The 12,178-nt window shown below is 35.5% G+C and overlaps 1 protein-coding gene across 1 annotated transcript; it reads left to right on the top strand.

Annotated features, from left to right (window-relative positions):
- The first annotated feature begins 10,190 nt into the window (after positions 1-10,190).
- On the top strand, positions 10,191-11,743 carry LOC110919506 (peroxidase 5). The gene is made up of 2 exons (XM_022163774.2): positions 10,191-10,416; positions 10,840-11,743. The coding sequence occupies exons 1-2, from the start codon at positions 10,192-10,194 to the stop codon at positions 11,596-11,598; spliced, it is 984 nt and encodes a 327-aa protein (XP_022019466.2). The 5' UTR covers position 10,191; the 3' UTR covers positions 11,599-11,743.
- Positions 11,744-12,178: the final 435 nt, after the last annotated feature.

Raw genomic sequence — 12,178 nt, 5'->3', positions numbered from 1 at the left:
TACGCGATCCAACCGATGTTCGAATAAGCGGTTCAAAGAACTTGTCTGAAAAAGCGATCCAAATCAATCCGAATAAGTGATCCAGATTAGTTTGGATGAACGATCCAGGAACTGATCAAAAAAGCGATCCAGATTTTGTTCGGTCGAGCGGTTCCCAATTGTCACTTCGAGCGGACTAACAATCTATCTTTCGAGCGAATCCAACTATCTTTCGATCAAATAGAACTTATCCTTCGAGCAGACCGTATCTTTCGAGCTGATCTTTCGAACAGATTGTATCTTTCGAGCTATTCAAGGTGTTCGAATGAGCGATTCACACTTGTCCGGATAAGCGGTTCCAGAGTAGTCCGATCGAGCGGTCCACAATCAAATCCACATTTCACCCACTTAAACTTCGAATTTTGATTTGAAACTTTCCAGGATTTATCTCTATGCCATCGCGCACAATCCCTGAGTTTTTTCAGCAAATTTCGACCGTTGAAAGTGTCTGAATCTGAAAAAGAAGGTGTAGAAGTAAGAAAAAATGACTAAATCCAGCTGATTTCTGCAGAGAACCTCCTCCTGAGCTCTGATACCAATTGTAGGATCGTGTGATGACCCGAACGAGTCGTTCAGAGGCTTTCTCCTTGGTTTCAGGTGCGGAATAACAAGAAACTAAGGTAGAAATAGCAGGCAAATCACTTTTAACTACTTGTTTATTGATTTCAAACGTTTACAGTTCAAATCTCGCACCGGCAGAACTTCGGCACGATTTCTCTCAACTGTTGTTACTGAGATCGCTCATTGGACTATTTATAGAGCACTGGGACCGCTTATTGGACAGGCCCAATAAGCGGCCCATGACATTGGAGCGGTCCAGACAACATGTCCAAAGAGCGGTCCAAGCATCATGTCATACGAGCGGTTCACTAAATTGCCACTCGAGCGGTCCAATAATCTAATGGTCCTAAGAGCGATCCAACCATCTAATTTGACTCTAAAAGCGGTCCAACCTCTAAAACCTATACATTTCACTATTTCTCGTATTTCGAGCCCAGATCTAACGTTCTAAGTCATTGACTCGATACAAGACGTAATCAGCAGATGTAGTGCACCAACAATTCTGAAAAATCAATTGAGTTTGATCAGTCACCGACTGATGACAATAGTGACGATGAAGAAGAAAGACATATTAATGTTGCAAAATCTCATCTCTCTCCTGAAAGTTTTCATTTTTATTTTGCAGATTGCTTGGAGAAGCTGAAGGAGAGACGAGCAGCAAAAGAACAAAATCAAAAAAAGACAGAAAGTGTTGCTCAAGAAGATGAGACTGTTCCAAATGAAGAAGTTAAATTTGCTGCTGAAGAGACTGTTGAAACAGAAAAGGTGACTGAAGCAGAAAAAGTGGTTGAGGTGGTGAAAACAATTGAAATTGAAAAGATTGTGGAAGTCATCAAGCCATGTTCAAAGTGTCTAGAGTCTTGCAAAGAATGTGCAGCTAAAGACGAAAAGCTGGCTGAGCTTGAGAAAATGAAAGAATAATTACTGTTCAATCTCAACTATGTGAAGGAATCTTATGATGTGTTGAATAGAACAGTAACTGGTCTTCAAAAGACAAATTCTGAAAGAGAAGACGCTTTGACGATGATGAATTCTACGATGATAACGAAACAAAAAGCAATCAATCATTATATTGAAGAATGTGCCAAGCTGAAGCAAGAGTTGGAGTCTGAGAAAAATGAGAATGAGAGGATCAGACGTTTATTACAAAGTTATTCTAGTTCCGATTATCTTATTGATCGAATTTATCCGACTGTTGCAGGTTTTGAAGCATTCAAAGTCGATAAGCCAAAGAAGAAGAATACTGATAAGAAACCGACTGTTAGCTATAACAAGTATCCGCCTCAGATCTGGGAAGGTTATTCTCCCAGAAAACCAAATGAGGATGCAAGTTCAAAAGGCAGTCAATATAAAACTAAAAACCGACACAACTGATGAATTACCAGAAAACATTGACGTCACTTTCACATCGTCTGACACTAATCATGAGTCTGAGTTAATCAAAAAGGTGGTCGATCAGGTGTTGGATACTGATGAGGAGTCTGAGTCAAAGTCTGAGTCTGGAGGGTCAAGTTTGTCAGTCAACAGTTCAAAACCGAGGGTTAAAAGGACTTACAGTAAAGAATTTTTGTTATTAAAAGCAAATTTGAATGATGAAACATTTGAAGTGGCATACACTTTAAATGATTCTGACAAATTATATTCTGACAAAGAGTTTCCAATAAGAAGTGTTCGTCTTGACATGATCAAAAAGGTTTTCAAAATGACAGAAATTAATATTTCTGAAATAAAAGATTTAAATCTTACTGGAAAACCTAAAAAATACACACCAAGAGTTCAACAACGTTTAAACAAGAAAAAGGGTTACAATTCTGGTTCTGGTTTTCAAAAGAAACCAAACCATAATGGTAGCTATAAAAAGAAAGGATTAGGTTTTACACCACCTGAAAATTATAAAAATGATAAAATTTCTAAAACAAACACAAAATTTGTTTCAGGAGGAAGCGTTGAGGAAGAATAGAAGAAACCTTTCTGGAAACAATCTAACCAGGAGTTTCTTGCTGAGAAGAAGAGAACAGGAACTGGAGTGTTTCACAGGAAGGATAATCGAATTTGTTTTAAATGCAATGAAGCTGGTCACATTGCATCAATTTTGTTCTCAAATGGCAAAACTAAAACAGGGAGTATCTAAAAAACTGAAAGAAAAAGTTGTCGATGTTGAACCACCAACTGAAAAATTCAAAGTTTTTGAAAATTCGACTCATGAAGTTGGTGAGTGTTCAAAGAAAAAATTTTACAAAAAGAAACAAGGACAATCAAATGTGGGTTGTCAAGAAGGGTGATGAGAAGGTCGGCGATGAATCTGATTCCACAAAATCAGTGGAGCCACAAGTTGAGGTTAAAGAAGAAAATTTTGTGCCTTCAGAAGATGATGTTGAAATCCCATCTTTGAAGTTTGAAGATCTTAAGCAAAAAGTTGGTAAGGTTGAGATCTCAAATCAATTCTTTTCTGATCAGAAGGAATTTGATATTGAGAAAGTATTCAATGGGAATGTTAAGAAAATTTTTGGGAAAATGATCGAGGGAAAGGCCAAAGGGGTTAAAGACTTTTATGCGACAAAGAAAGCAACTTATAACCCTACTGAGGAAGAGTTAAAAACACCCAAGGTTGGTAAAACTTGGGTGGAAATTCTTTTCCCTTGAAACATTGGACTATGCCGGAGATCCCAAGTTTGTAATCGTGGATCATGAATCGGCATCTTTCTTGATATTTGAATTTTGTGAATGAATTTTATAATGGTTAAATTTTACAGGTGATGGACTATGCCGGAGCTTCCAAGTTGGTAAGTGTGAAGCAGGAATCGGCATCTTGATTGGTAAAATGGTTGTGTAGATGTTTTATTCCTACATGTGTTTAAAGGTTTTGGATATAGTTCCAAGTGGTACAGAGATTTGTACTAACAAAGTGATTACTCAAGGTCATTAAGTTGAACTTGATGCAATCCTCATATAAGTGGTTGAAAAACAATATGATGAACCAGTCCCTACAAGTGGTAAAAACAAACTTATTTTCCGGAAAAATCATTTTGATTAAAACAAACTTAAGTGTTTTGAAATCTTAATGAGAAAATAGTTTGTTGAAAAGGGGAGTTCAGATTGTTTATGCTTAGTGGATGGCGAATTGAAGGAATTCAATATCGGTTGTCATTTTATTTGTATAGTTTGTTTTTAACAGTTGTTTCTACAAAGTGGGTCAAGAGCTCAGTTTGTTTTTCAAATTTCTTTAAATGTGTTTGCATTTTTTGGGGGAGTAAAAAATTCAGAAAATCCAAAAACATTAGAAAAATTTGAAAAAGCCAAAAACATGATAAAATCCAAAAACGAGTTTTGTTGTCAAAAAGAGGAATGATAGTACATCAGTGGACAATCATAACATGCTAAAGAAATGTAAAGTCAAAAATGTGATAAACAATCTCACTAATGATATGCCAGTAGGTTTTTGCACATTTAGTAAATTGTGACGAGATATATACCTAAAAATTCAAACTTGCTTAATTCGTGGGGAACAACTTCTTGAATATATGGGTAACCCCCGAAATCTTGTTTGAAAGGTCTCTCTTTCTGAGATACTAGGTCTTTATGCTCAGTGATATCTGGGGTATTATCCCGGGACTTCTGCTGAATGGAAATTCTGACCTAGTCCCCGTATAATACTTTCTGCTAATGCTTTGAAATATAAGCTCGCCCTCAGCAAAATGACGAAACAATAAAATTGATAGTCATTGCTGTTGAAGAAAAGATCCTCTAAAGGGGACACACCTAAAGTCGAACCGTCATCTCTCTGCTGAACGGAAGTTCTGACCTGAGCTCTCACGGTTTCGCATCTAACCCCTTTACAGATATCATCTGTGGTATACTCACCTGTAAGACTGAATATTGGGATCTGGATACGGGAGTATATTCAAGTAATGGGACACTCGAATAAGTTTAAGTTCTTAAGACATTAATATCTTATCTCGAAACAGTTGAACTTTGTGTGAAAATTTAAGTGGACCAATATACTGACAATCTAAGTGAATTGTTTAGAACTGAAAATGAAAATGAAATGAAGCTTAACGATGTTAGTGATTTGTCTCAGAAACTGATATGATCCTCTTACACAAACTCACAAAAATATTGTCTGTAAATATTTCTTTACTGCATTGCTTTATAATCAAAAATCCAAAAAGACTTTTAGTGTGTTTTAGCATAAACTTTTGAAATTTTTAAAAAGTTTTTTTACAACTGGTGTTGAAGAGCTGATTTTCAAAGTTCCAAGTGCTAAACATGATGACCATTTTGTGAGGGGGAGTCTGTGTTCTTAAACAAATTTTCTTTGACCAAATCTACAAGTGGTTCATCTGAAGGTTGGTTAAATTTTGAGGGGGAGTATGAATACCTTAATCTGAAATGTTTAGATGTGTGAGATTTATTTGAGGTAGAGTTTGTGCAGGTGTAAAGTTTGAGCCAGGTGACGATCCTAAGCAGGATGAGAGCCAGGGCACGATCTTGGAACAACATTAGTAGAGCCAGGTTGATTGATCCTAAGAAGCTTATGTTTAAAAGAGCCAAGGTTCCGATACCTGAGAACTCTGAATTGAAGAATAGAGCTAGGTGATCTTGGGATATGAGTCAGACTACGATCCTGAAGCAGATGATGCTGATGAACTTAAAGAATGCCAGGACATCGTTGGGGGGAGTCTGTTAATGCTGATCGAAAGAGTGAAGCCCAGAGACGGATCAAGACTGAAGTTGCAAAGAATCGACACGTAAGACTCGTCAACATCTGAGGGGGAGTCTGTTAGTGCATGCATCTGTCGACTTCGTCTTGTATCGAGTCTTAGACTAGATATGTTAGATCAGGGCTCAGTGTACGAGAAAATAGCAGAGTTTAGTGTAATTAAGGCTGATTCCGCTTGAATGATGCTATTCCGCTTGAAATGACATAGGTCACTTTCAAGCGGAATCACATGTTTTGTGGTTTCGCTTGAACTGGTTTCAAGCGGAATCATGAGGCTATATATATGCATTTTCGAGCGAAATCAGGAACAGCTGTACGTGTGGTCTTGTATTGGATACCGAAGTGCTGCCGGTTTATCCTGTGGATGTATTAGCTGTTAAATCAATCAGATAGAGTATTAAAGTGATATTCAAGTTGTGTCTACCTTTGTTTCTTAGTTTCCGCCTCTGAAACAAAGTAAAACTTCTCTGAACGACTCGTTCGAGTCAGCTACACGATCCTACAAGGTTTTTACACTTTCCCTTGTTTGGAATGTCATCGACATACAATACTAAGAACGTGATGATGCTCCCACTAGCCTTCTTATACACAAAAGCTTTATCGCATTATTGATGAATCCAAAATTCTTAATTTCTTCATCAAAACGGTGATTCATACTTCTCGATGCTTGTTTCAATCCATAGATTAATTTCTTTAACTTGCATACATTGTCAAGATGTTTTGGATCGACAAAACCTTCAGGATGAACCATATAGACATCTTCCTCAACATATCCATTGAGGAAAGCCATTTTGACATCCATTTTCCAAATCTCATAATCATAATATGCAGCTATGGCAAATAATATCCTAATTGACTTTAGCATTGCCATGGGCGAGAAGGTCTCATCATAATCAACCCCTTGAGTTTGAGTGAAACCTTTTGCTACAAGTCTCGCTTTATAAGTATCCAAGTTACCATGCATATCACTTTATAAGTATGCCTCAGGTACCTTTCCTTTGCTCCCTTCGGATTATATTTTATTTTATTTTTGTTTCTTTAATCATTCTTCTTATTTTTTTCAGAGTGCAATTTATCAGTTCATAGCTTCGTCTGAGGTGATTGTGTAAGCTGTTTTGACGATGGTGGTGGGTTTTGATATTGGGGGGTTGAGATTGGCAGTGATAGTTTTTGAAACAATTTTTTATTTGTGTTTTTGATTCTGTCGGTTTTGTGTTTGCATAAAGTGATTCTGGTGGGATTCTCCTGCTATTGAATTGTGTTTTTGATATTGGGGGGTTGAGATTCGCAGTGATAGTTCGAAACAATTTTTTCGACAAATTGATGACGATGGCGCGGCAAGTATGGTGGAGGGTAGGTTTTTTGAACCTGCAACCCCACTTTGCAGCCTTGATTATTGGAAACTCTGAGCCAAACCCCGTTTTTTTTCAAGAATCCACACCACGATTTTTGAGTGAGTTCATTTTGTGTAAAAAAGATTTTGTTAAAAAAAGTAAATCGTAAAACTTTTTTTTATGTAAATTGTAAATTGTAAAACTTTAAGTAAAAATTTTAATGTAAAACATAAAACGCGAAACTTTAAAAATTTAACGTAAAACGTAAAAACGTAAAACGTAAAATGTAAAAACGTAAAACGTAAAACTTAAAACGTAAAACTTAAAACGTAAAACGTAAAACTTAAAACGTAAAACATAAAAATTTGAGATAAAAAATTTTATCCCATAAACCTTTAAATTTTTTTTGTAAAAAAAACGGGTCGTAAAATACGGCACGTAAAAAACGGTGCGTAAAAAATGGGGCGTGAAAAAAAATTGGGCGTAAACGGGGCGTAAAAACGGCACGTAAAAAATGGCACGAAAAAAAACTGTTTTGTTAAAATATCTGAATTTAAAATGGTTTTTAATAAAAAAAATCTCTTTTAAAAAAACCAGCTGATATAATAATACAAAAAAGTAATAAAAATAATAAAGACAAAAAGAAAAAAAGAGTAAATTTACTAAACTGCCCTTTTACATTAAAATATTAAAAAATAATAAGACAAAAGATATTTAATATCAATTTTAACTACTTTTAATCTCATCTATCCATCTTGAAGATCTAATGATTGTAAAGTGGTTCTCTCGGTTCTCACAAATGAAGGTGGTTTTCATTTTAACGGTCTCCCATATATATATATATATATATATATATATATATATATATATATATATATATATATATATATATATATATATATATATATCGGGGACCGCTAGAATGAGAACCACCACGAGTTGTAAGAACCGCGAGAACCACACCATCCGGGTCGCCGTTTACCACGATTTTTTTTTTACAACTAGATTTGTGTATTATAAACACAGCCGTAAAAAAAAATTTTAAACGCCCCCCCGAGGGGGTAGTTTTTTACACCACAAGTTTGGTGTTTTTATTTTTTTTTTTTTTTCTTTTTCTTTACACCAAACTTGTGGTGTAAAAAACTACCCCCTTGGGGGGGCGTTTAAAATTTTTTTTTACGGCTGTGTTTATAATACACACATCTAGTCGTAAAAAAAAATTCATGGTAAACGGCGACCCGGATGGTGTGGTTCTCGCGGTTCTTACAACTCGGAGTGGTTCTCATTTTAGCGCAATTCTATATATATATATATATATATATATATATATATATATATATATATATATATAGGGGAGGGTTTAAATGAGAACGCTAAATATTTGTGAGAACCGTGAGAACAAATGAAAAAACCATGAGAACTTGGTAAAAAACAATTCAAATTCAAATTTTTTTCTACACTTATCATTATTATTCGAATACAATGTTAGAAATTCAATTTACACGTTTAAATTTACGTGAATTCATAAATAAAGAAAATTTACACATGTGTAAGTTTGCCATTTACACATGTGTAAATCTGCAATATTTACACATGTGTAAAAAATCTAAAAAGAATGATTTTGAAACGAGAAATGAATTATTTGATGTTATAAATTCTTGTTTTGATGTTCTATCTTAATTACAATGAGGTTTGTATAAAATTAATTAGTTTTGATTGGTTTTTTCATTCGTTCTCACGGTTCTCGCAATATTTAGCGTTCTCAAGATAACCCTCCCCTACCTCATTGTAATTAAGATAGAACATCAAAACAAGAATTTATAACATCAAATAATTCATTTCTCGTTTCAAAATCATTCTTTTTAGATTTTTTACACATGTGTAAATATTGCAGATTTACACATGTGTAAATGGCAAACTTACACATGTGTAAATTTTCTTTATTTATGAATTCACGTAAATTTAAACGTGTAAATTGAATTTCTAACATTGTATTCGAATAATAATGATAAGTGTAGAAAAAAATTTTGAATTTGAATTGTTTTTGACCAAGTTTTCATAGTTTTTTCATTTGTTCTCACGGTTCTCACAATATTTAGCGTTCTCATATATATATATATACACTCAACAAATCATGGCCATTGATCTACACACGTGTATGGCCAGGATCTCATCATCAAATCATAAAATACACTAGTGTATTTCAACATCAAATCCTGGCCATTGATCTACACACGTGTATGGCCAGGATTAATTCACTCAGTTCGCAAGCTACACTAGTGTTCACTCTTGAACCTAATCATATATGTATATATATATTTAATTTCTTTTAAAAAAACACATGCCCCCTCAAAATTACGCATCCTGTGTGGTGGCCCTCTTCACACACCCTCATCACCGGCCATGCTAACTAACATAACAACCATGATGAGCTAGACAAGAAACTGTAACTTACTATACAACAAATACAATCAAATACGCTCCATTAACTCCACTTAATAAAAAAAATGTTAAATTATAATTTCGAATGAAATAGCAAATATTAAACCCCCCACCCCCCCCCCCCACCCCACCCCACCCACCCAAACTCTGAGTGTGACATTCACTCTAGTTACATTGTTCAAGTCGGCCGACTATAGAAGACGGCTAAATGGAAGGATGTGATTTTAAGTCATTCATCTGTCATATAATTCATTTTCGCATGATTTAATATGCTTATTTTGGACTCTTTTATATTAGGGGAAACCGTTGAACATGATTTAATATGCTTATTTTGGACTCTTTTATAATTCATTTTACTCTACTAACGAGAAAGTACGTGAAACATTGAACATGTTGCAATACCTTTCCAATAAATGCAATATGCCTATATTATTCAAATTATATTATGGGTCTTGAATGAAAATTATAATATTTAACTCTACATAAAATATTCATGACTCTAGCCGTGCATGTGTCAGACAATGAACTAAAAGTTTGAATAAAGTCGAGTTTAAATGAGACTGGAACTTGTAACTTTTAACTTCTAAGTTGAGCCTATTAAATTTAAAGGTTACATTGTGCGACTTTTCTCCTCTTGGAGGGGTTACGAGATTTAAGCATATCAACTTAACGTGTATCGACTGAAAAGAAAATGTATAACTTTAAAGCGGCCACAGGGAAGGAATAATTACATAACAAATGTAATTATTCTCTCGTATATAATACTTAGTGGTTTTAATTGTTACAGTTTAAGTATTTTCTTTTTGAATTACGTATCTAAGTCATAGTAGGTGTAATTTCAAGAACAAAATTACAAAAGAATAAACCTAGGGAACATTGTATCAACAAATGGACATCCCAAAGTGAAATGCAGCTAGTTTTATAACTTTTCTATTGGAAGCTAATCTCAAAATCATTTTCTTCTCTTTATAAAACTCCATTTAGTACAATGTTCAAAGACAAAGTCAAACCTTTGAGCTTATATATACTTTGTTACTTACGTTTAGACTCTAATGCAACACATAGGGAGATCAATAATCAACCAAGACCATAAACATGTCTAGGATGGTTATTGGGTTCCTGAAGTTCACTATTTTGGCCATTATTCTAATGGCTTTTGATAGGTCAGAAGCTCAAGGGCCACTAAAAATGGGGTTTTATAGAACTACATGTCCTGCAGCCGAGCAGATTGTGCGAGATACAGTGACTAAGGTGGTTACGGCTAACCCTGGAATGGCCGCTGGAATCATTCGACTTTACTTCCATGACTGCTTTGTCAGGGTAATACTGCACCGCAACAACTAAAAATTGTTACATGTATTTGTAAACATTGTTAAAATGTTAAGCGTTTTTAAGCACGTCTATTCGTGCTAAGAACTTGACAAACATTTACTTATTTCTTTAAGCCGAAAAGATAAAATGTGCGCATACTTTGTGCAAGGGCGGAACCAAGGGGGTCAAAGGGGTCTACTGATCCGTCACAAACTTTTATAAAATATGTGTATTATTAGAAAAATATGACTTGAACCATCTAGTTGCGGTCACGAGAGAAGAGAGCCACCCCCCCCCCCCCCAAAAAAAAAAAAAAAAAAAACAATTAAGACGTAGACGTTTTTATTTCGACACTGAACTATTGTATTTGTTGTCGCATTTTAACAGATTCTAGTCATATACTTGGTTTCACCTTCTGTATCTAAATATTAGGGTTGTGACGCTTCGCTTCTACTTAAGCCGGTACGGGGAAGTGAAGGTGAGTCTGAGCAAGACTCGTTCGCGAATGCAGGGACCTTGAGAGGCCTGGAGATAATAGATCAAGCTAAAGCCAGACTCGAAGCCACATGTCCAAACACAGTCTCCTGTGCGGACATCTTGGCTTTCGCAGCCCGAGATAGCACCAACATGGTTGGTGGGTTCTCTTATGACATACCATCCGGAAGACGGGACGGAAGGGTTTCTAATCTAAACGATGTCCGCCTTCCGGGACCGGACTCTCATCTAGATACCCTGAAAAGTTCATTTGTGGAAAAAGGATTGAGCGTTCGTGATCTAGTGGCGCTCTCCGGAGCCCACTCTATAGGTAGAGCTGGGTGCAACTCTATTGTAACCCGTCTCTACTCTTTTAATGGTAATGGTACGGATCCCTCGTTGGATCCAAAATATGCAACAATTTTAAAAAGGAAATGCCCGGAGCGTCCACTATCTAGGAAAACCGAACTTGATCTAGTTACTCCGAATCGTCTAGATAATCAGTATTACCGTAACATTAAACAACAACGGGTTCCGTTCTCGTCTGATGAAGCTTTGGTTGATAGTACCATAACGGCAAGAATGGTAACTAACTATGCGAAAAACCCCACCGCTTGGAGAAAGGATTTTGCTGCAGCAATGGTACGTTTAGGTTCTCTTGACGTATTAACAGGGACTAGAGGAGAGATACGTAAGAAGTGTGGGGTTGTAAATTAAAGTTTCTTAAATGTTTTATTCATGATTGTTTATTTATTGAGGGTTATCTCTAAGAGTTTGGTTTAAGTTTGTGATTTCATGTCTAAGTTATATGTATTGTTGTTTGATTTAATGTCATCATCGTAAGACATGTTTGACTTGGCTACTATCTATTTGTATATAAGACGTTATTGAATATATCTATCGGATAATGCTTGGTAAAAAACCCCATTTTTTTAAGAAACTTAGCAAACTATATTTGTGGCTAGCATGTTGCCACGTTGATCTGATTTCATGAGTTTAACTTTTACATGAAGGTTATATTAGTAATTTTCTTTAACCCCTAAGAATTATGAGATGACCTCTTCATTAATTGCCCATCAGATCGTACATTCACAATCCCCCATATTTCTTTTTCATATTTCCCTTTTTATCTCTTCTACATCTCTCATCAGAGAATCATCAATCTTCATATTTACACCACAGTAGCAAGCATCTCCATTAATATCAATGGAGACAAATCCACCAACCTCTGAATTAATGTCGCCGGTCCGTAGTTTCCCAAACCGGTTCTTTTGCAGCGACTACCAAAACGATGAAG

This window comes from Helianthus annuus, chromosome 16, assembly GCF_002127325.2.
Source record: "Helianthus annuus cultivar XRQ/B chromosome 16, HanXRQr2.0-SUNRISE, whole genome shotgun sequence".
Taxonomy (NCBI): domain Eukaryota; kingdom Viridiplantae; phylum Streptophyta; class Magnoliopsida; order Asterales; family Asteraceae; genus Helianthus; species Helianthus annuus.
This window is presented reverse-complemented; position numbering and strand designations above follow the sequence as displayed.